Genomic DNA, 23610 nt, shown 5'->3' on the forward strand with positions numbered 1-23610 from the left:
AGCTCTTCCAAAAAACACTCCAAAAGCATGACTGAGAGGATAAAATACATGACATACATGACTCTGGTGTGTCAGTCTTTTCTTTTTCTTTATTACTTTTGTCTTCAGTCAGAGACAAACAAATGATTGTATCCAAACAATAATAATGTAAATACAACATTAAATGCAGATGAAATCCACTTTATTTAAACTACAAGCACTCAATGAAAGTGAAGCTAAGATAATGGAACACATGCAAGCATCTGTGGACAGTGAACTTCTTCATGAAACTTTGTAAGCTTTGTCCACAGCAGAGGGAAATATTGAGTCGATCACCACTATTTTGATTGAGATTTAAAGCAGCAATTTTTTTATTATTGGGCCCCCAGTTTGTTTGTTTACAATAAACTCCCCAGGGCACCTTTAACCCTTCAAGGTCACTAATAATTTAATTTTTAAGGAGATTTTATCTCCACCTTTGGCTATAGTAAAAAGATTAATGGAATAAAATACAAAACAGAAAAAAATATACTATATACTATATATACTATACTATGTACTTCTGCAATTCAAGTAATTTGTTATTTAATTACATTTGCATAAAAAGTTAATCCGTTACTGGAAAAAACAGTGCCGTATTTCCCTTTTTTCTTTTGTGGCTACAAAAAAAACTAAATCTTTGAAGCACTGCTTCTGTTTCTCTCCTTCGTTTTGGCAGGTAGCTGCGTACACAGTTGTGCCAGTGCTCGTGTGTAGCTAGCTAATTCAACTACTGAGTGCTCGTCAGCTGTGAAGAGCTCGACTTCAAATGTGAAGAAGCATCTGAAGCTAAACACAGCTCCACAACACTGGTGGGACTAAGAGCCCATGTTGTTGTCATGGACAACCTAATACAGTATGCCTCTGCCCGGTTCACTGTGAGATTGTTAGCATAATTAAGAGCTGTAAAGGTCATACTGTGTCTGTCATTCCTGTCACTAGGCTGCAGAGTTACAGATTGTGGGCTGTAAACGAGGCTATGCCATGACGGTAAAGTCAATACATTCAAAGGTAGACGTATAGTAGGCTACACGCCATCCTGACAATATAACTCACATGCACAACGAGTCGCAAAGGGGGTTTAATTTTTGGCAACGCAACATAAATGTAATGCGTTACTTTTCTTAACAGGTAACACAGTAACGCTACTTTTAAAAGTAACATTACCCAACACTGTTCACACCATAATAAAAATGACCAACAGCATTTCCTATGATTATCAAAAGTCAAGCTAAGAGAAATTTTATGCACAAACAAGTGTGTATGACATCTCTTCCCATCCATCTGTGCCTACAGGGCACATCTACCCTCTAACCCTCTGTGCGGACGCCATCTTGTCCAGACCACTGTCCTGCCGAGGCCTTTATTTTTAGCGAGAGTCCGACTCCTCTGCAAAACTTAATATGGGAATGGCATCTTGGAGCTCTTCTTTCCTCAAGCTCTCATCGTACATCCATCCATACCCTCAGTCTTCAAGACACTGAGCTGGTATCTGTAGATCTCCAAACACCCAACACAACCGCTGTCCCTTTTCATAGCCATGGCTTCAAACAGGTGGCAGTATGACCTAAACTTGGCTCCTCCCGTGTTTCCACCCATTTGCTATTTTTCTCACCGCTGCTCAGCACCCCCAACCCCCCACCCTGCCTTCCCCTCAATGTCTGTCCTACTATTTTGGCAGCCCTTCTGACTTGTGCACAGTTCTTGGACAAGTGGGATCAGTTCCTCGCTTACTCGCGTACCAAATTGTCTCCCCAATAAGTGCCCCTCCCTGTTTCTGTGCCCAGTGGCGTCAGCAAAACCACGTGCATTGCTTTTTTAAAGGGAGGGTGCCACTGTCAGACCTGCTCTTCTCTAGCCGGTGGGGAAAGGAAGCAGACTTTGTTCCTAAGTCTTCCTGCTTGACACCAACTTGCGTTGGGAACAACATTAAACCTTTGTAGTGTATTTTTCTTCCTCTACCCACATCAACAGTTAAGGCTCTGAGAAGAGGCGTTCTCGCGACCACCAGGTGACGATAGCCATGAAGTGGGGCTGGGTGTTTTTGGGGGTCTTCCTCTCTTTGGGGACTCTGTCCTGGGGGGAGAAGGGCTTGGAGATCCCCGAGTACGATGGTAAAGACCGTGTCCATGACCTCGGCGCCAAGAACTACAAGTCCATCATGAAGAAGTACGACGTGATGGTGATCTACTATCACAAAAATGTGGATGGAAACCGTAGTGCCATGAAGCAGTTTCAGATTGAAGAGCTGGCTTTGGAGGTGGGTCTCCGCCAAAGCATGACAGTGGATAAACTGGGGTCGATGTAGGGAAAGGGTCATGGTGGGAAGAGGGGAAGGAAGGGAAGGGTTTCACATGGAGAGTTTGGCTCCGGTTTGGGATTCCTGTACGCAGTCGTGGCTTTTGCACTTAGCGTTTTGGGGAGTGGGTTTGTTGCCGTTGACAGGTGAGGAGGAAGGTAAACCGATCATGTGGAAATTATGGGGCGACGTCAAAGTGAGGGATTCATGGACTCTTCAAGTATGACTGGATAGGTGCTGACCTGAAGGAGGCAGGTTGGAGAATGTGGGGACATGAGGAACAGGATGAAGAGATACATATACTCCAGGAAGTATGCCAAGTGATGCGTGAACACATTCAATCATCTGCTGTCTGATTGTAAATTAAATTGTGATTGAGTCAGCTTGATGAACCCGTGGATCAAGAGAGCACAACCTTTCCAGAGTTTGAAAACATAAAAAATAATGGGATTATTAGTATTATTTATAATAATCTAAACATAGCTGGAAATTAATAGCTTCTGAAAACCCCTCCCCCTAAACCTTTCTGATATCAGGGTTTGGCAGTGGCTTTGTCTGACAATAATTGTACCTGGGCAGTGCTGGTTATTTGCCAAGCGCGTAGATTTGAGAAACCAGGCAGGAGTTGAACTTCCCTCTAAAGCTTGTTTTTTAATTTCTTTATTCTGCTACACTTTACCTCGTCCACTTTTCAAGTATAATAGATATTAAAACTCCAACGATGTTTTTACCATTTGAAAAAGCCATGAAAAGTTCTACCTTTAGATATAGAGACTTTGCACAACCGACTTTACTTGAAGCATTCCCCGCCCTTTGAGATATCAGGCTAGTAGGGTTAGCCCTATTTATATGGCTACTGTCTGCATGGTAAGGCCAACAATATGTTAGGCCACAAAGAACCTCCTACATCATTTCTACCATCATTAGACTCAAATGATGATATGTCTTTGCACACAGCTACATCAAACTTGCTTATCCATTTATGCCTGTGTGTTAGGTGTATCAGTTGTGCAAGTCTTCACCCATGGCCTTTAAGCAGTCTCTCTAAGTTGTCTAAAGTACCTTGCATGGATCTATTTTAGTTATTGGCAATTTGTTTTACACTAGTTCCATTTCTTTTCCTAGATGTTTTTATACAATTAAGTCAAGTACCCCCCTATCCATCGAGCTTGTGTACACTGTACAACCCCCCCCAGCAAAATAAAGTTGTCATGGACCAGAAACACTGTGTACGTCCATAATGTGTTGTTAGGTTGGCTGTAAAAGTGATGCATCACATTTGCCCAGATGCTTAATAGTAAAAGAGCAGTAAATCTGCAAGTCACTCTGGGGCAAGCGGATGATGTGGTGCCTTTGAGCCAGGCACTTATGTCTAAATTGCTTCTGTGATGCTGCTTATCAACTGGCAGTAGAAAAACAGAACACGTTCTGCACAATCTCATTAAATAAATCTAAGACTACCTGACCAGCCGGCCTAAAGTCGATGCACCTGGGCCTTACTGTCAGCCAGTGTATTCACCACAGCAATCCCCTGCTGTCAGAGCAGCAGTGTCTTCTTACAGACACACAGTGTACCTTACACGAGCCTCCATAAGTCACCTCTGCAAATAGCCCAGGACAGCCCTGCATGCTTAGCAAGAGGCTAAAACCCCTCCTGGGACGGGCAGAGAGTTTAGGGCCATATCTCACCTCAAATACTGCTTCCACTGCTCTGTCAGCTCTTCAAGCAACACTCTGTACTGTTTTGTATTACTACACACCCCTGTGGGTGCAGGCAGAAGTCCTAAACCATCATTTACACACCCAAGTCATTGGATCTGATCAATCTCCTCTTGTTGCTGCCAAGTTGTGCTTCTTGGCTTGAGAAAGAGGTGCTTACTGGAGCAGGTCCCTGTTGGACTGTTACTCTGTTACTGAGTTCCTGTCAGTTGGTTGTGACCATTCAGCCAGCCAATGAGGAAAGAGCACAAGAGGTGCTCAGAGGGGATGCTTAAAATAGCTGGTCATTACCACCTATGAATCAGGAAGTATGAATTATTGAAGTGCAGAGCTCAGGGGATCAAATCTAAACTGCCTTTGTTCAAAGCTTGGACCATACATGGATGACTGGACGTGTCATTCATGTATGCTTCTATTTTGAAACCCCATACTGTAATATTTATGTTGTGCATAGAGCATGATGTCAGAATTACATGTTACTTAATCTCACTTTCACCAAAACCGATGCGTGTTGTCAGTTTTTTTTCAAAAGTACTTCTTATGAGCTGATGATTTGAAGATATTGTCCCACTTATCACTTATATTTTCAGAAAGTAAATGATCTGTCTTTATCTGTCAAACCTCAGCTTTCTCTTTGATACCATAGAAACAGAATAGATTACAGTTTGCACATTAGTCTAGAGAACAATCCTGTTGGTGCTGTCACCAGTAGGCCATTGATGAGGATTGACAGTGCATGAAAGCCCTCAATGAAATGACGGATTGTTGCTATCATATGAAGATTTCTTTGTCCAGTATTTAACACTAGTTGCACATATTCAAACCACTTTGTCTTAAGCTTATTTTTTCGTACTTTCCAAGGAGTTTACTTTATGGCAATATGATGCAAGGAACAACATGGTATTATGGTAGCAATGGGTGAAATATGATCAGTGTCATCAGTGTAGACGATCATATTCCACAGCACAAATTCCACAGGACCACTCGGTAAGCCTTCTATCTCTAGATCAAAGCCACTTAAAGGAGCAGTTACCAGTAAAATGCAATATAGTTGTCTAACTACTAGTGACGTTTTATGTTTAAATACTCCATGCACATAATCAATTTTAAGACCTGACAGTTAGAACAAGTCACCTACAAACTCAGTATCTTCATCCGGTCACTCCTAAAATGTCCAACATGTCACCTTTAACCCCAGCTGGAATTTTTCTGAGTCTGTGAAAACTAATCCAGTGTATCCTCTCTGCCGTGAAAGGCTAGGGAGAGTTTAACTTTTGACTCGCATGTGTGGCGAGGGTGTTGGGAAAGCGTAATGAAAGGTCCTAAATGATGTCACCACACTGCATGCTGAGCAGAATAAATAGTAGTTAGAATGTTTTGCTTTGTGAGGAAATGTTTTGAACTAAAAATTGGAAAGTAGCGAGGACAGTCGGACCTTGAGTCAGAACAGATCTTGTCTGGGAGACCAAGTAATCAAAATTCAGTCAGTGACAGCAACGTCAAGGAACATACGCCTTGTCTGAAAAGGCTGAAAACAGGAACAAGGATTCTAATTCTACAGAAGAAAATATATAGTGCATAAGGTTGAGGCTGGGTTGGTTTACAGACAGCAGTAGCTAACAACTTTTGCATAAATGTATGATTAATTTAAAAAGCACTGTAACATTTGCAACATTAATACCATCAATTATGTGGAATTTAAGGTGAAAACATATTTTGAAAGCTGCTGATTACTTTTCTTTCTATCTCAAATTAATGAATCGACTACTCGTTGAAGCTATAAACCATGCAAAATCATGTGTACCAGTCACGTTTTCCAGGCCACTTGAATTCATCTTCTTCATCCTCAAAATGTGTTGATACAGAGATGGCAAAGTCATTCATGGAAGGCTACATTTTTGGCTTAGCAACAGGGTTTAACATAGCTCTCAGCATGCAATTTCTCAGTCCTATTTAATATCCAGCAGAGTGATCACAGGTGTCCAACATTCAATCAGTGCAAAGTGACAACAGCAATCTGTTAAATGAACTGGAGGCATATTCAGAAGGCACGAGATAGATTTGACAGCCCTGATGAGTCAGTCTCAAAATAAGCCACTACACCTGCAGCACTTAAGCCAAAAATATCTCTCATTATTGAAACTCAGGACGGATGTTGTTAGGCAGAACTCATCCCAAGAAATGATTAAAGACTCACAGACAGGGTGCAAAATTAGCAGCCATACGCCAGAGGCGAAGCTCCATTAATAGGTTCTACAATGTGTGCTGGTTCGAGTATTACATTTTAAAATTGAAAAATGTAGCCCCCCATCTAATGAATGCATTTAACTCTTTCTGGCTCGTCTGCCTGTTGCCTATTCACACATACACAATTATCTCTGTCAGTTTGAACTCTGACCTTTGGCACACTGCATACTGTAAATGCCCATACTCACCAATCCCTGTGCTCCACACAGCTCAGATTCCAGCCATCTTTTACTTGCTTACCAACACTCTACCCTCTTATAAACACACGTTGTTGTTCAGTTCAATTCCTTAATGTCATACTACTCTATCTACAGCACCCTTAGAGAAGACAAATACTATTTAGACAAAATGGTATAGGATTCTAACATTTACTATCAGGGACGAGGCATCGTATTTGATGCTAGCCAAGTAGTTATCTTTCATATGCAGTCCTCTTGCAAGTTGGTTAAACAGATAAAGTACAACTCTAGTTCAAACAACATGTTTAAAAGCAGGTGCGCGCTGCGGACGTATGTGAGGACAGCGGACGAGCAGCAGAGGAGCTGCCCCGCCTACTCCCGGAACAAAGTATCCAGAGCCGTATAGACAGAGAGTCGCGTCAGAGGTCCAATATGCTCCATGATCCGCCATTGCGATGCTGCAACTCTCTCTCTCTACGGCTCTGAAAGTACCGTCACTCACTCAGTTAGTCAGTCACATACAGACCCGTGTGTAGGAATAAGAAATAATGGCTGAAAACAACATTCATTCACAAAACAGACTCTGAGATTCTACCAGGGGTAAAACGTGTTAGCCAGGAAGTGGTTGAATGCTAACACAAGCTGTGTTTTAAGCTAACTAGTTTAAAATATGGTGTCCCACCAAATATAAATGCCTCCATGTTTTCACTACCAACTGTCTTCCAGTTGTTGATAAGTGTGGATATCGTGCAAAAATAACAAGACTACCTTTATTTATATGACTAACCTGGTACAACAAGGAAAATGGCCGCTGAATTGAAAACTCATCTCCAGGGTCTTTTGTAACCATGCCATGCTATGACCTGTGAACTTGACAGGCAGCCAGCTAAATATTATTGACTCTAATTTTAAGCAACAAACATTGACACCCCACCTGCAGAATGTATAAGTAGGACTGGATCTCGTTACCACAACTTATCTCAGCCAAGAGGCCGAGTCCCCACGGTACCTTTACCTCATGAACTTTGGTTCAGGCGCTTTAGCCAGAGAGCCACCTAATATCCTCCAGGATAAACTTTAATGCCATCCAATATCTTTATTCTCATTCAAGTAGCACAGCTGTCAATACTTAGCATTTCCCTCTATGAAGTGACACTGCTGTCAAGTTGTGTGAGAGCTACATCACATTTTAATAGATCTCGTCTTGCCTTCCTTGCACTACATCTCAACCCCCAATTAACAGTGTGAAAGAGAAACTAAATTAAGAACTCATTTGTCAGATGTGATGTCATTAAAAGTGACAGGAGTTATGTTTAGATCAAGTGTCCTTGATGTTTTTCTCAGCAGTGTGGTGTGTAGAGAGATTTGTTTGAATGGTGTTCAGCTTTTCCAATTTATTCTATGTCAAACGCCACTTGTTGTTTGTAGAGGGTTCTTAATAGAAGCTGCAGTCTATTGATTTTGAGGGCCACAGCTGTTAAAAAAAGATATATATTCTGCTGCCTGATGCACTCTCATTATTGAACACCTTAAAAGTTTTTTAACACAGACGGAAGTACAGTAGGTACAAATTCTCAAGTGGATTTTTCTACCAACACTACCAGGCATGAATCATCTCCTCATTATTTCTAAGGTGCATGAATTGATATATTTTGTATGATTTTGTAGAACGTCACAGTGGAAGCAGGCCCCCCTCTGCAGATGAAAAGGGTTGTGAATTGTCAAAAGCAGCCTCTACAGAACGCTTTGGCGCATCTGCAATCTCTTTCAGTAAAAACACTTATTATCATTTGTGCTCCAGCAAGCAGCTGCCGGATCGCACTGTGCCCCGTGGATCTGTATAGTGGCTGCAATAGAGAGGATCATATGAACTTACTCCCAAATGAGATTTTTCTCTTCAGTGCACCTTTTAGAAGTGTGTGCAGAAGAAAATCCATCCACCTTCTCTTTTATCTATATCAGGGAATCTTTCTATATCACTTATTTATGGGGAAAAAATGTCAAGAAAATCCTGCGTATTGAGATGCAACATGAAAAATGTATGTGAATTTTGTGTCGTTGAAAACCCGACTCACATCACATAAGGCCATTGACCCGAATAAAGATACAAGTACTTTACACCACTGTAAGTGAACACTGTAACTGTCGATTAACCATATTATTTTAAATAGAGTAGTCATTCAATCATCTTCTTACATTTATTCATGTATATCTTTCTCAATGAACAGCAACTTGAGAACAAAGCATAATGACTTCCATTCTTCATCGCTAAACATCTGTTGAGGTGTAGAAAGAGGCAGCGTTGTTTCAAAAACTCATATTGAGTTGAATTATTACACTTTAGTCCATTGGGGGGAAAGGAAGGTATCTACCAATTTTTTTGCCAATCCACAAAGTAGATGTCAAGATAGGTCAATCAAAACCAAAGCATGAACTCTGTTATATCAGTCAGCAGATCGCCAAGAGAATTGGGATTCATCCTCTGGGAGCCATGAATGTATAATGTAGGGGAGAAAATCATGATTAAATCTTATATTGATCTTTTGGACAATAGTACGATATCTGCTGATATCACTGTCTGCCACAATACAATTTTGGTTAGACTAAAATTTAGTTTCCCGAGATTGCTATGAGATGATATTGTTGGCACATGAAATACAGTCAGTCACATTTATATAAAGTCAGAAAATGATTATTTAAATACTGAACTCTTCCAGACATTAAAACAACCCTAAAACAATCAATTACAATATTTATAAAGGTTGGACAATATGTCGGTTGATGCATCTTAAAAGTGACAATATAAAGCAACATTTTTGCTTTGTATTGGTGATATAGCTGATATATTGATCCATGTATGTCTATGAATTGTTACAGCCCTGGTTTGAAGGCGTACTGTGCTATATGTAATGTCATTTTGGTCTTGATGAAAATGGTAAAAGTGGCACAGGGAAAAAGAGTCAACATGGGGTCTTTTGGGGTCATAAACATCCCACTTCTGATTGTTACCTTCAGAATCTCACTGTCTGACGCCTCCTATAAAATCTAAGTCACTTGTCCTCAGAAGAGTTCATAGCTAAAGCCTAAACACCTGCAGGCTATTATGTAACTCACAAAAACAAGCTCGACAAATGCAGGAGGGACTCTGAGTTTATTAGCAGGGGATTGTTTTGTGACATGTTTGTAATATGGCTTATTGCTGTCAAAGTGAGTAATTCACAGATGGTCCCAGACACTTCTGCCCTCACAGTTTGTTGTTGTGAATCAGCTTGTGTGCCTGTGAGATTTTTAAAAGCTTTCCATGCATTTCATCATGTCTCCCATGAAACCTTGTCGTGCCAGGAAAGAGAGGAGTAAACTACAAGTTAAATAATCAGAGGATGAGATTTGTTTAAAATCTGCCGTCACTAAAAACATCTTAAAGCCTTGTGTCTATGCATAATCCTGGACTGAATCGTGAAGTCACACTAGGTGGTGGGAAGTCAGGGTGTGTGTTTTATACAATATTGTATCTGAATCTTTCATGACCACCCCGGCGCAGTGTTATGTAACAGCCTGGTGTAGAACGTCCTGATGTGTTACAGCAGCCATTACTAATTCAAAATCTGGCTGTGGGGAAAAGCCGGCTGAACTTCTAATTTTGCACGGATCCCAGGACAGCTTCTTATACAGAAGGAAGGAATATATTGCTGCCTTAAAAACCTTTTAATCTTCCGTCTTTTATTTTTGGGGTTTCAGACTACATGTTATAGGAAATGTAAGATAGCTTATTTGTTGTGCTATTACCAACTTGTTTGTGCATGGCCTGTGAGCCAATACATTAAAGTATTGTAAAATATTTATCCCACCATTTTTCTTTTATATTGCAAAGCATAGGTTGTAATTATTTTCCTACAATGCAGCCATCCATTTGTAACATTTTAATTTCAGTGTGAAAAGTGAAAATTATTTTTTTCTGTATGTGTTTTGTTAAAATTACATTTTTTTTTTTTTTTAATAGATCTACACCTTATTTAATTTTTACTTTTTTTTAACATGCAACAATATCTTTGACAACCAAAAATACACATTGTAATTACTATATCAAACAGTTGCAGTCTCTGCATTTTTATACCCAATAAAAATGGATGATGTGGCCATGTAAACCAATGGCCTCCTGGGAGATGTAAAAAAACAAAAAAAAACAAAAATATGCATTTTTATAACAAAAATTAACATTATAAAATTTTTAGCTTAACTTATTATCTTGATTACTCAAAAAAGTTGAAAATGTGATATTAAAAAGGTCAATCAATTACAATATATAAACATTTCCAAAATAATGTTTTAACTGTAACATGCAATAAACAGTTCTTCTTGCAGAAGGATGTAACCATTTTGGTTGAAATTGGTTTAAAATTTAAACTTTATTTGTAATAAATGGTCTTAAACTTGTAATGTGCATTGGCCATTGGTTTACCATGCGCACTAGTAGGATCTGTACTTATGCAAACGTACTGTACATGCACTTTCCTTAACAGCTTTGAATATTTAGACCCCAGGCGTAAATATTAATGCAAGCAAAGCAAGTTTGTTTCTTCTTACTGAGGGACTTACATCATAAGGTGACGCACACATATGAATGTGTGACTCATCAGTTGCTCAGCTGTTCACTAAAGAAACACACAAGGACAACATGGGCACGACCAAACAACCCAGTCTCAGTCAGAAGTTCAGATTTTGACCCATGATAGAGAAGGGAACAGGCATGGCATGTTCTTTTGCATTGATGGTTTATTCAGCCCTTTAGGGGGTTACAGGGGTAAAGACGGACAGTGCTAGAAAGATGGATAAATAAATAAAGAAGCATCTCCAACAAGTTCTGCCACATGTAAAGGCATTTTTGCGCACACTAAAGCCATTAAAACCATAGACTGTGTAAATTTAGGATGTAGCCACCATAACAATATCCATCGGTTTGGAATTTTTTCTGGAGCAAGTGACAATATTTGAACAAGAGGGTGAAGTTGGACATTGGTGACGGGTTGGCAAGCAGCAAGTAACCAAAGCTTAACAGTCTGTGCCTGTGGCTCATTCCTTAGCTGGCAAATGAGCGAGTCAACCCTCGTGTTTGCCACAGAATGAGATTCTATTCGTGTCGGTAGCTGACCGCAGTTGTGTTTGTTATACTGCTAAAGAAGCTAAGAGAGCTTGTGGAATGTAGCAATCTCGCTGCTGGCTATATATACTAGGTAACTAAAAATAACCTTCTTCTCATTTGTAAAATGCTGACTCCGATGGACATGTGGCACAAATCAATCAATGTATGACAAACACTGAACAAGCTAAAAAGCCAGGTATGCGAGCGCAGACATGGATACCCGCTTATTTGTGCAAACATATCAATAAAATAAATGGAGGGTTGACTTCTTGTACGGACTGTTGGTATATTTAACAATGCAGACCATGTCATATTCAGGAAAAAATCAAGGCACAAACATGGCCAAAGGTTAGCCAGTGTAATGACTTAGCTTAAAGCCTTGATATAATCTAATCAGGCGCTGGAGAGAACTGTTTTTTTGTACCAGGCTGTAAACATGTTTTTTAATCTGCTGTAAAGTAGGCCCTTTTAACATGGAGCTCTATGGGGATTGACTCACTCTTGGAGCCAACCTCAAGTGGCCACTCTTGGAACTGCATTTTCTTACACTAGTGTTGGCTTTATTTCTCAGCCCTAGAAAGTTGCCTACTGATCGTCTCTTTCGAAATAGGCTATAAAGGAAGAAATATGTGAATGTTTGTTTTGTTTTTCTCTTGTTACTGTAGTTGTGTGGTTTACAATGAGATAATTAATTAGTATAGAAACCCAACAGATTCATAGGTGAAGAGGTGGTCTCAATTCTGTTAACACTGTTAACACCTATTTCCAAGCATGCTAAGCTCCAACTTGCTGAAAATGAAAAGAATCAAGCCGGTATCGAATCACACAGACAACAGTGGTAGCTGGTTGGAAAGCTGTTTAGTATGTATGGATGAATGACATGCAAATCACTGTAATTACAGCTCTGCTTTATCGTTTCTTTTCTTTCTTGTTGGAGAGGTTTTTTTTATATCTGATGTTGGGAATCCTGCTGATTTCCTGTGCCACTTTCTTCAGTATAGTTGAAAAAGCCAACTGTACACGAGGGAGGGGAAACTTTAGGGCCAAGAAGTTGACTCCTGATGTCCTGAAATCGTGTTGAAGGAATCATTGATCCAACCCAATCCAACACCTGCCTTTTAGATTAAGCTTAAACTTTTTACATTCGTGTCAGGATAATTTGCAGGACTGTTTCCTAAAATTAATCCCACATTTTGGTACATTGACACCAATGTTGTCCTTTGTGGTGTTGGAGTTTGTAACTTTTTGCACTTGTTCTAAGGGGCTTTTGAACTGGTCTTCTCAGTGGAACAACCACTGCCATTCATATCTTGTTACGCCAAAGGAACCAATATATTAGCCAACCCTGCGTTCAGCACCGTAGAGTAAGTATGTTGGCGGCCATATTACAAGACATTTGACCCCACCACTGCACTGAAAAGCAGGCACCCTCTCCTTGCTCATTTGGTGCCAAGTACAGGAGCGACCCAGGGAACGTTTTTGACAACTCACCGTGGCACTATGCCCTCATCTTGTGTCACCTGACAAGCTAACACTGACTGGGCATTGGGAGATGGAGCCAAGGGATTACACTGTTGACCTCTTACTTGGCTTTTTGCACTTAGACTTCTGGATGGGTTGGGTGAAAGCGAGGGGAACAGATGAGGAAGGGTGAAGGAGCGTCAGGAGTTATATGCAGTTGGACGCAAAAGACAGAAGATGATCCTGAGAAAAACACCAGAATGCAGAAACGCAAGATGTTTGGTTGAGGACTTGGGTTAAATGGCGTGTCAAGTGTCTTCATTCATCATCAGCCCTGCCTGCCTTCCCTCCTCCCCTTCCACACCCATTTCTATATGTAACAGATATTAGCCTTCTTTTCTGCTCTCAACATGCTTTCTTACACGGCCTTATATAGCTGCGGGACTCCCTGCTTTGCTTTCCACCCCACTGCAAGCACTGACAACCTCTTATAAATACCCCAGTGTTACTAATATGGCCATGCCCTGTGGTAACAGGGAGGGCAATACAGGGTGAGCTTTGGGGGATACGTTTTAGACAGACAAGTTCTGCTCTTGAAAAGACAACTTTTGTTTTGTTTTTGCCTTTCAGATACTTTCTTTAAAACCAATTCTGCTGTGGAACGACTGTTAATGTAAGAAAAGAAAAACCTTGACTCATGTGGGGGTTATTGCCTTTAGAAGAAAATGTAATAAAAACAAAGCTACATTGTGATTTAGTCCCAATTCAAAGCAGCATAATCAGAGGATGAAAAGCGCCATCTATTTAAGTCTGTTATTAAGTCGAATTTAATCCACACATTGCAGAATATGTTTTCAAAATGGTTGTGTTTCTCTGTAACTTAGCACTCTTCTGCTTCCTGGAAGTAATCAAGAAACATGTAATTATTCCATCCAGTGGTGCACAACACAAATACATAATATTCAATAATTGTTTTATATCTTGTATTAAACCCGATTCACGCTCAGAGAGCATTACCTTGGGCCCTAATGTGAACGTGAACGCTGTGTTAGCAATAACAACGTCTGCCTGATTAAAATTAACTGACCAAATCCCATTTTTTGGATAAAATGGAAATAAAATTTAAAATGTGTTTGACGTATTTTAGCAGACTAAATACTTCTAAATAAAATGGATAACTTTTTTGATTATCCAAGATAATCTGAAATTAAAAATGTGGGATACTTACAGCAGAAATGTCCACTTTGTGCCACGTTAAGTAAGACCGCTGCTCAGATAACATGTGGTCCTGAGGTAATGATCATATGGTAATACTTCACCTTAAGTCACATATCTAGCATTTATAGTCACTTTATAAACATTTGATAAAGGGTTAATAACCCATTATAATGTGGTTGTAATTAGGTGTGATATTTATGATCGTAATATTAAAGATAAGTTTTAATCACTGACAAATACTGTACAGCAATTAAACGCAGTGTATAACTATATTACAGTGTGTTATAGACCATTATTAAACCTTCTTATAGTGCTAATTAATGCTATATGGGGGTAAAAGTGAAGGGTTACAGATATTCCTGTGTGAATCGGGCTTTAATAATCAGAGTACAATTTCAGTGTTTAAGTTTGGACCTATTTTCTCTCCTGTGAAGGCCACTCCGATTTGTTGTAAACCTGGAGGCTGTGACTATTGTGCTTTGCCCTAAAGCGTTACCTCTTCTTGCAGCTGACAACAAGTCAAGCAGCACATATCTTTCAGGTATGTTAAGGTCTGCCTTTTGTGTCTGTAAAGCTCGGCTGCGAAACACAGATCCTCCTGCTGCTGCAGTATCTGCTGATTGTTCTCTTCCGATCCTTGACTGCAGTTTGGTTACAAAACAGATGAAATTACACGAAAGCAACGACCAGACAACACGGACCAATGGAGACTGAACTGCTTTCAAAGCGGCCTTGGCTTGGCCGGAGTCTATATTTTGATTGTACCTTTGTATGCCATGGCAAACAGATTTACTTGTGAAAGAAAGTGAATACTGTATGAAAAAGGCTGCCTTCTAACCTATTAATCAAGCTTTCACTTTGTACATCCATTCATCTTCCTGCCCTTTTAACCATGCAACCATCAATGATGCAAAAAGGTCACTTCGTAGTTACTTATGATGTCTGACCTTGCAGGTAGTTTTAAGTTTTATGCGCCAAAATTTGAGTACCCAAACTTTTTTCCATCCCTACCGTCCAACAGAAGTGAATTTAAATAAATTTATGACTAAAAAATACACTTTGAAGGCTGAAAACCAAAAAAAAACAAGTTTATTAGCAAGAACAAAAACGATTGGAAGCCAGCTCTGTGGAAATAGGCCGTTAGCTTAGTTTAGCTAACCGACTGAAAGCAGGGTGTGTTTGACGAGTATGTTATCGAACTGTAACTCCAAACATTGCCCGTTTTTTTGGTCCGTTTCTGTATTTAATTAGAAAAAAATTAAAAATCTCACTTTGGAAGTTCAAAATCAAGTAAACAGCTAATTTAAGTTAGCTTATCTTAGCATAGCTTTGCTGAAATTATTGCCTGCGCTTAACCTAGCATAGCTGTGTTTGCTTGGTCCATGTATTATTCAAATCTAAAACGATAGCTAAGCTAACTAGCTTCTAACATTAGCTTAAGTCAGACAATCTTCACTATATGAAATGTTTTCCCAAACACTGAACTAGCCTTTAAACCTTCAGCAGGTATCTGTAACTCGTTAGCTGTTACATGATGCTAATCAGTATTAAAACTGTCCCAACCCCGAGCTGATGTGTCTGCACTCTGTACACCAAAAGAATGGATGGCATTAAGAATTGCCTTTGAAGAGCAACGCAGCACACTACTATTAGTGCACAGATGCTTTGGAGCAGCTGGCTGCTTATGAATGTTATCATTTTTGCAATGCTGCTTCGCAAGCTGCTACATGATGCTGTTTACTCTCTTCATACAAACTGTAACATCGTATTTAAAGGGGCAGTCATACTTTTCACGCTCTGCAGGTGCTAAATTGATTAATAAAGCAGTAACAGTGGGAAACAGCTAGCATAAAAATGAAAAACAGTGGTGTACTTTTGTATTCAACTGGGGAGAAATTCAGTCGGTATTGTAAATATGTTTGCGCATGTATGCAGCGGCTTGTGAGCTCCTCGCCTTTCCACCACACCTGTTGCAGCGTCTCTTCCCCCTTGACATAGTTGGCTCAAGTTCTGCCCCTCTTGTTCTTCTGGAAACCCCGCTGTCCGTGCTCCTCTCAGGCCGGCTATGAGGGCTGTCAATTGTTGGCTTCAGTTTCACTCAGATTTAGAAAGTGCAAGGCAGCAATCCAAAGCTTTTGCTTTTAAGGCTTTGAAATTAATATGAAATGTCAAGGGGTTATGTGTGCAAATGAAACTGAAAGTATGTTTTCAATGGATTAGGACATTTCTATCATGGACGAGTGTGTTGCTTTGATCTGTCAGTGATGAAAGGATACTTAATACAACTTCCTCTGTATCTCCTTTACTCCAATTCTTTCCCCAACCCCCCCACCTCTCTCTCTCTTTCTCTGTGTCTATCCGTCCAGCTTGCAGCCCAAGTGCTGGCCGATCTTGATGACGAGGACATTGGATTTGGCCTGGTGGATGAAAAGAGGGACTCTGCTGTTGCCAAGAAGCTTGGTACGCATGCCAGTCACAGACAGGGACGTTGCTGGTGAAAACACAGCCTAACTGATACCAGCAGAGAGGAAAATCTTTGGCTTAGGTTGAATCATGTGTTTCAATCAAGTCTCACACTTTTCAATGTGTTTGCAATGGCTGTTGCTTAGTGCGGAGGACAAAATATTTGACGACAGTCTTAATTGAAACAGGGAAAAAATTAGCCTTTTAATTTGGCACCTGGTTATTGATTGGTCAGGTGTGAAAAAGGGTAAAAGCAAGTAATGCATGGACCAAAAACATAATGAGAAATGACACTTTCTAATCACGGGATCATTAGACATCAGGTTGATGTCTGAGGCCGACTGTAGTACAGAGAATAAATGTAACAACTCTGCCCCCAAGTGTTGACCAAAGATGTAACAGCAGCTCTGAACTGAAACACATAAAACCACAGACTTAAAGTGAAAACAGTCAGTAGTTAAAGGTATATTAAAAACAATCACTGCAATTTAACCTGATAAAATGAGTAATATAATGTTCCCAGTGTGCTAATGATGGAACCCATTTTATCACCAGGTCTGGATGAGGTGGAGAGCATCTACATCTTTGCCGACAATGAGATCATCGAGTACGATGGCGAGCTGGCCGCTGACACCCTGGTTGAGTTCCTCTATGATGTAAGTAATTTATAGGCAGTGAGGAGGGATGGGGCCATGAGTTGTGGGTTAAATTCAGACCACGGTTTGCTCCAGTGGAGGACTCTAAGGGTCAGGGGTTAGCAAAATAAAAAGGTGCAGAGAAAGTTAAGATGCAACAGTTCAAAATCTTGGTTCAGAAAAAACATATTCAGTGAATCAGATTGAAGGTGTAACGACTAAACCTCTTGGGGAAAAAACTATTACATTTCCACCCAAGAGGGCATACACTTTCACATATTCCAAAAGAGGAAAGAGGAACCCTAGAGCAGAGGAACCCTAGAGCAGGGTTTCCCAACCTTTTTGACTACACGGACCAGACAGTAGCAGTACCGATCCATCTGTATTTCTGCGCACAGTTAAAGTATAAACTTTGTGTTGACAGGCTGTCATAAGTTCATATATTTCACTGATAAACACATAGCTTTAGAGGGGCATCGGGCTTCTTGGGATGCAAAACCAGGGTTGCCAGGTCCGCGCTTTTTCCAGCTGAATTGGACGACTTTTGAAACGTCTTTAGAGGCGCGAGGCCCTGTGCGGTTGCACACTTCACACAGCCCATGCGACGGTTCTGACTCTGCGTATGTTTGGATTGTCACAGACACCTATTGGGTTTCGCGGCCCGGTACTAAACGACCCATGGCCCGGTACCGGTTCACAGACCGGGGTTTTGAACCCCTGCTCTAGAGGGCATACTTCTCCAGTGGACGGGCATCTTAAAGGAAACTTTATCCCATTTTGTCTACTGGGCAGGCATCCAAGAGGGCTCGTTTTCAGATTCTCTCCACTAGACAGGAAGCTTAGAGAACACATAATCACGACGTCTCCACTGGAAGGGCAACTTACAGGGCAGCAATCATGTTATCGTCAATGGTAGGGCACCTTGTAATGATTTCTACCTTCAAAGGACACTGTATAGGGCACTTTATCTCATGTAATCTCCAATGGATGGACCCGAGAAGGCACTGCGTCACATCTACTCCATTAAAAGGGCACCTTTATGGAGCATGTGGGTGGTCTACCTGATGTTTGTTCATATCTGCACATACGAGGTTTACTGTTTGTTCTTCAGTGGCAGTTTTGTCACACAGATATTCTGTCCCTTGTCAGGTGATTGAAGACCCTGTGGAGATCATCGACAACGAGCGCGAGTTGAAGGGTTTCCACAACATGGATGAGGTCATCAAGCTGGTCGGCTATTTCAAGAGCGAGAAATCTCCCCGTAGGTTCTGATCTGTAGACAGAGCAGATCATATTTATTTACAATAAGCTGTGTTAAGTTTTGATTACGTGTTTCACCTTATTTCCTCCAGACTATATTGAGTACGATGACGCTGCTGAGGAGTTCCACCCCTTCGTCAAGTTCTTCGCCACTTTCGACCCCAAGGTTTATATCGTTTATTTGAGCATTTGCATTGGTTTATTTTTCATACATGTACACAAAATGAATTGAAGCTAACAAGCTAGCAAATTATATATTTTGTAGCATGTTTTGACCCTGTGTTTGCTTCAATCGAAGAGTTAAAATGTTTTAAAACTCCGTATACCTGGTCTGATGAGGTTTTTGTCTTTTAATCCCAGATTGCCAAGAAGCTGAAGCTGAAGATAAATGAAGTTGATTTCTACGAGCCGTTCATGGAGGAACCCGTCAGCATTCCAGGAAAGCCCTACATCGAGTCTGAGCTGGTTGATTACATTGAACAGCACGACAGGTGAGACCCCGCGTGACACAAAAAATGCCGAGCAACAAATCCTTCTTTGGTCACCTGAAGACTTGAAGCATACGTCTTAGGTCCTTGTTAGTGTTTTTTTCAAATGGTCTTATGGGTTGTTTTGCAAGACAATTATTTATATCTTGACCACATAAACAAAGTCCAGTTGTGTTCCTGACCAGTCTTGTAATTAAATCCAGAGACCTCTTTGTCCGAGACCGAGACAAGGCCGAGTAAAACTATTGGACCGGAATTGAGACCATGAACAATCTCAAATTGTGGACAGTCAATGAAAGCTCTGAAGTCAAAGGAATATGACAGTGATTGATTTTTGGTGCTTTAATTTTCCAGGCCCACCCTGAGGAAGCTTGAGCCTCACAGCATGTACGAGATCTGGGTAAGACATTTGAAATGTCTCTTTATTTAAAGAAAAGAAACACTTACTGAACATAAAACCAACTCGTTTACCAATCTACAACTTAGAACAGCCTTGTCTCGTACCCTTTTTGTGTTCACAGGAGGATGATATTGACGGAGAGCACATTGTTGCCTTTGCTGAGGAAGATGACCCAGGTTAACTTCTACCTTAGTGCCTCTTTATTTACACTGCAGCATTATCTACATGTTGATTGGATTAGTTGGGAGATCAAATATCTAGCTAGGGCCGTAGGATACCTGGAACACTTCCGTGCCTGACATTTGAACTTGTCCTTAGACGGTTATGAATTCCTGGAAATCCTGAAGGAGGTGGCACGCGAGAACACCGACAACCCCAACCTCAGCATCATCTGGATCGACCCTGACAATTTCCCCCTGGTATGAAAACCACACAGTTAAACTGGGTGTCCGCTAACGGGCACATTTCATGTTATTGAATTCTTGTGTCAAGCCATATTGGCAGCAGGTTAGGTGAGGAACTGGCAATCTGAAATGAAAGAAGAAAACAGGAAAAAATGGCAAAATAATTCAACAGAACTTGGCATTGACCAAACCAGTTGCTCTGAACGTCATTAGAAATTGTATCATTAACCATGTCCTCTTCTTTGTCTGTCACTTCCAGCTGGTGCCCTACTGGGAGAAGACCTTCCATATCGACCTCGGTTCTCCTCAGATTGGTGTGGTTGATGTGGAGGACGTAAGCAACCTTTCCGATCCTTAGCAACAATCAACCTTGTTCTTAACCTAACCGAATAGTTTTGACTGTTATCACAAACAGAGGGTTAGGGTTAGGGTTTATTTTTGCTGACATGATAGCCAATGTTTGTTGAAGTTCTACCTGTTCCAACTGTTCCAAAGTGTTGATTGTGATAGATGTCTATGAACCTTCTGGTAAGTGCAGATGGCCCCTTCAAAGCCTTCTAATGTTAGTAGTAACAAGTGGCCATTTAATGGTTTCATGGTCCACCATTCACTATATTCTCACAGCGGCCATTTTCCTCTGACATCACGCTCAAGGGGAGGCTCAAATGCTGTTATAATGTCATACAGCTGTGTCCTAGGTTGCAAGTTATGTGTATTTTCGGTATGAGACAAATCATCAATATTTAACCACTTCCTGATTGATCAGCAACTGAAAATAGAATAAACATTGGAAAGCCGGAGGGAAATCCGTTAGCTACAGTCAGACAACAGCTAACGTTAGCTTTCATCACTTCCTAGCTTACATTCGGAAACGCAACACGTCCTAGCTAACATGTGTTAGTTAGCGTAATTAATTTACTTCCTAGCTGATTCTATGCTGTAATGCTGAATGCTAATATTAGCTTTACGCCACTTCCTAGCTTACATTAGCCAGGAAGTGTTACACAACAGAAAAAGAAAGCCACCTTTAACATTAACATATATTAAAGGGGCTATATGTAACCTTTAAAAAAATCCTCATTTCTAGTGACACAGTCGGTCGTTGAGAGAACTGCAGTCATCCTTCTTGTACGCGCTCGCACGTGTCTCAGTACTCACCGGCTCTGTTTACTTTTCACTGACGATTCGTGTTCATGTTGTCCAAAATCATCACTGTTTGTCATGTTAGCTGGCGAATTTGTCAAGCTAGACAACTTACATTCACACTCAGATGTGTAGTAGTCATAACGTTAGCTGCATGCTAAGGTTAGCCAACTTGAGCTAACAACAAGCTTACAACATGTAGCATGAAAGCCAGTTGTGGCTCTGTTTTGACCTCAAAAGCACTTTCACTTTATGCGTCCACTTTGTGTTGGTGTTGTTGCGGGTAGCATTATCTGCCTCCGTTTCACAGCTTGCGTTGTCTTGTGTTGAGCTCTTGGCAGAGGTACATCTACATGTACATCCTCTTCTCGAGTGCTTAACATAGAAGCTGTTAGAGGCAATGGAGGAAGTTGGGGAAGGTCTCAAATTTTCAGTTCCTGTACTATCCCTTTACACACTGGCAATAAAAAATTATATTTGATTGATGAATATATGTAAAATCTTACTTGTAGCCCCTTTGAATACTTTAGAAAACACAATAAGTCTCTTTGGCCTACTACACAAACACAGAAAAAAACGTTTGGAACAAAATTAAGATTTCCTTATTGTGCGTTTCGAAGAGTTTCTTCAGTCTTGATGAGTTTATAAGATGCCACAGACCTGGGCTTTGGAAATCTTTTAGTCCTCTTCTACATACTTGTGTACCTCCTGTCCTCTGCAGGCCGACAGCGTTTGGATGGAGATGGATGATGACGATGACATGCCCACAGCTGACGAGCTGGAGCAGTGGATCGAGGACGTTCTGTCGGGAAAGATCGACCCAGATGATGATGATGATGAGGATGACGACGACGACGACGACGATGATGATGATGATGATGATGATGATGATGACGATGATGATGACGATGATGATGATGATGACGACGACGATGATGATGATGACGACGAGGATGATGACGACGATGATGATGATGACGACGAGGATGATGATGATGATGACGATGACGACGACGATGATGACGACGACGATGACGATGATGACGAATAAATTCTAACAAACATCAGTTTTATTAAGCCAGAAATGGCAAAACCCAAAAGAAACACCATTTTTTATCATTTCTTACAGCAAACAACTTTGTGTCTGTTTGCTTTTCTGTACGGTTTCCTGTAAGGGACAAAAATAATGGACCTATGGGAACGTTTTCTGTCAGTCAGGGAAGAAGATTTTAATGAAGCAGAGCATGTGTTACTCTGTTGATGAACAGGGTTGCAGCTTTAAATGTCACTGCGTCATATGCCCTTTGTATTGTTATCAAAATATGCTGACTTCTCTCTTTTAAGTTTCACAATGAATGTGAGCCCAGAGGCTAACAGAGGCTAACTTCCCTGACTTTTTCTGCACAATGATTCAGACCGGGGCTCACCCCTCTCTCAGTTTCTCCAATTTACTGTAATCCTGTTTCAATGAAATGTTTTCTACTTGATGAAGAGAAGAAACAAACACTTTGTCGGACTATTTTTGAGGAAATTAACCTTAACTCACTGGACAGTCTTAAGATTATTACAATCTTGAAAACCTAAGTTACTGGATAAAAAATTACAACATAATTTGTTTCTGCTCTCATATTGAAAATAAAAGACAAAAATGTTTTAAAAACCAAAGCTGTGTGTTGTTATCACTGCTGTGAGTGTGAGTGTGTGTTGGTGTACAGTGTCAGAGTGACAAAGCTCATCTACTCATCCAACTCTCTGAGATTTGCTCATTATTTAAGCAAAGCTCTGAGTATCAGCTAAGACCAGTGAGAAGTTACGTTTTTCTACGTTGCAGTTTTAGTAATATAAGTGAATAACTTAAATGCTAAAAAACATTTTCTTAAATTGCAGTGTAACAGACAATATGATTTAGTTGTCCCATTTATTTAAAGTTTTATTTTTGGAATATTTAACAATTTCCGGAAATATTTGCTAAGAAATAAGAATGTTTAAAAACATGTTTTTAAGACTTGTTAGCTAGCATTTTTTTATGACTGAAAGTGTTATAGAATAAAGATATAAAGCAACACATTACACACTCACATCAAACACACACCTGTAGTATAAAGAACAAGTTTCCAATTTAGTTTGAAAGTGATTTCTAAAAAAAAAAACATTAAGATACCAATTTTCTCTTTGGTTACAAAGAAAACATTTAAACTGTGGAGTTTTCATACTGCCCCCTCCTGGTCATTTTAAGCACTAGCTTTGAGGAGTGAATTTCACTCAATACCATACCACATCAGTGTGGTCAAACTTTTTGGGGCCAGGGACCCCTTACAGGGGAGGACATTTTCCAAGGACCCCCTCATAATCGTAACACCAATTAAGCATATGCTTACTACCACTTGCTCTCTTAGATGCCACTGGAACTATTTGTATTGTAAAACTCTTAACCTCAATACTTCAGACCTGTTTCATAGTGATAAACAGAAAAATGTTTTAATTTGAATCATGCTAATACCACTTATATACTTTAAAACAGAGGCTCATTTTATTC

At 40.3% G+C, this 23610-nt stretch overlaps 1 protein-coding gene across 1 annotated transcript; it reads left to right on the forward strand.

The window, feature by feature from the left end:
- The first annotated feature begins 1888 nt into the window (after nucleotides 1–1888).
- Nucleotides 1889–22725, forward strand: casq1b (calsequestrin 1b). The gene is made up of 11 exons (XM_069672189.1): nucleotides 1889–2278; nucleotides 16648–16741; nucleotides 17300–17400; nucleotides 18529–18640; nucleotides 18732–18805; nucleotides 19000–19130; nucleotides 19482–19527; nucleotides 19649–19703; nucleotides 19846–19946; nucleotides 20191–20265; nucleotides 21796–22725. The coding sequence occupies exons 1-11, from the start codon at nucleotides 2042–2044 to the stop codon at nucleotides 22123–22125; spliced, it is 1356 nt and encodes a 451-aa protein (XP_069528290.1). The 5' UTR covers nucleotides 1889–2041; the 3' UTR covers nucleotides 22126–22725.
- Nucleotides 22726–23610: the final 885 nt, after the last annotated feature.

Source organism: Semicossyphus pulcher, unplaced genomic scaffold (genome assembly GCF_022749685.1).
Source record: "Semicossyphus pulcher isolate SPU_LCO1_2020_fin unplaced genomic scaffold, fSemPul1.0.p SCAF_21, whole genome shotgun sequence".
Taxonomy (NCBI): domain Eukaryota; kingdom Metazoa; phylum Chordata; class Actinopteri; order Labriformes; family Labridae; genus Semicossyphus; species Semicossyphus pulcher.

Excerpts from the sequence above, each read along its gene's own strand:
- casq1b (XM_069672189.1), top strand. The coding sequence starts at position 2,042 with ATGAAGTGGGGCTGGGTGTTTTTGGGGGTCTTCCTCTCTTTGGGGACT. Across the intron at positions 19,131-19,481 it reads TACATTGAACAGCACGACAG|GCCCACCCTGAGGAAGCTTG; the intron begins GTGAGACCCCGC and ends TTAATTTTCCAG. Across the intron at positions 19,947-20,190 it reads ACCCTGACAATTTCCCCCTG|CTGGTGCCCTACTGGGAGAA; the intron begins GTATGAAAACCA and ends TGTCACTTCCAG.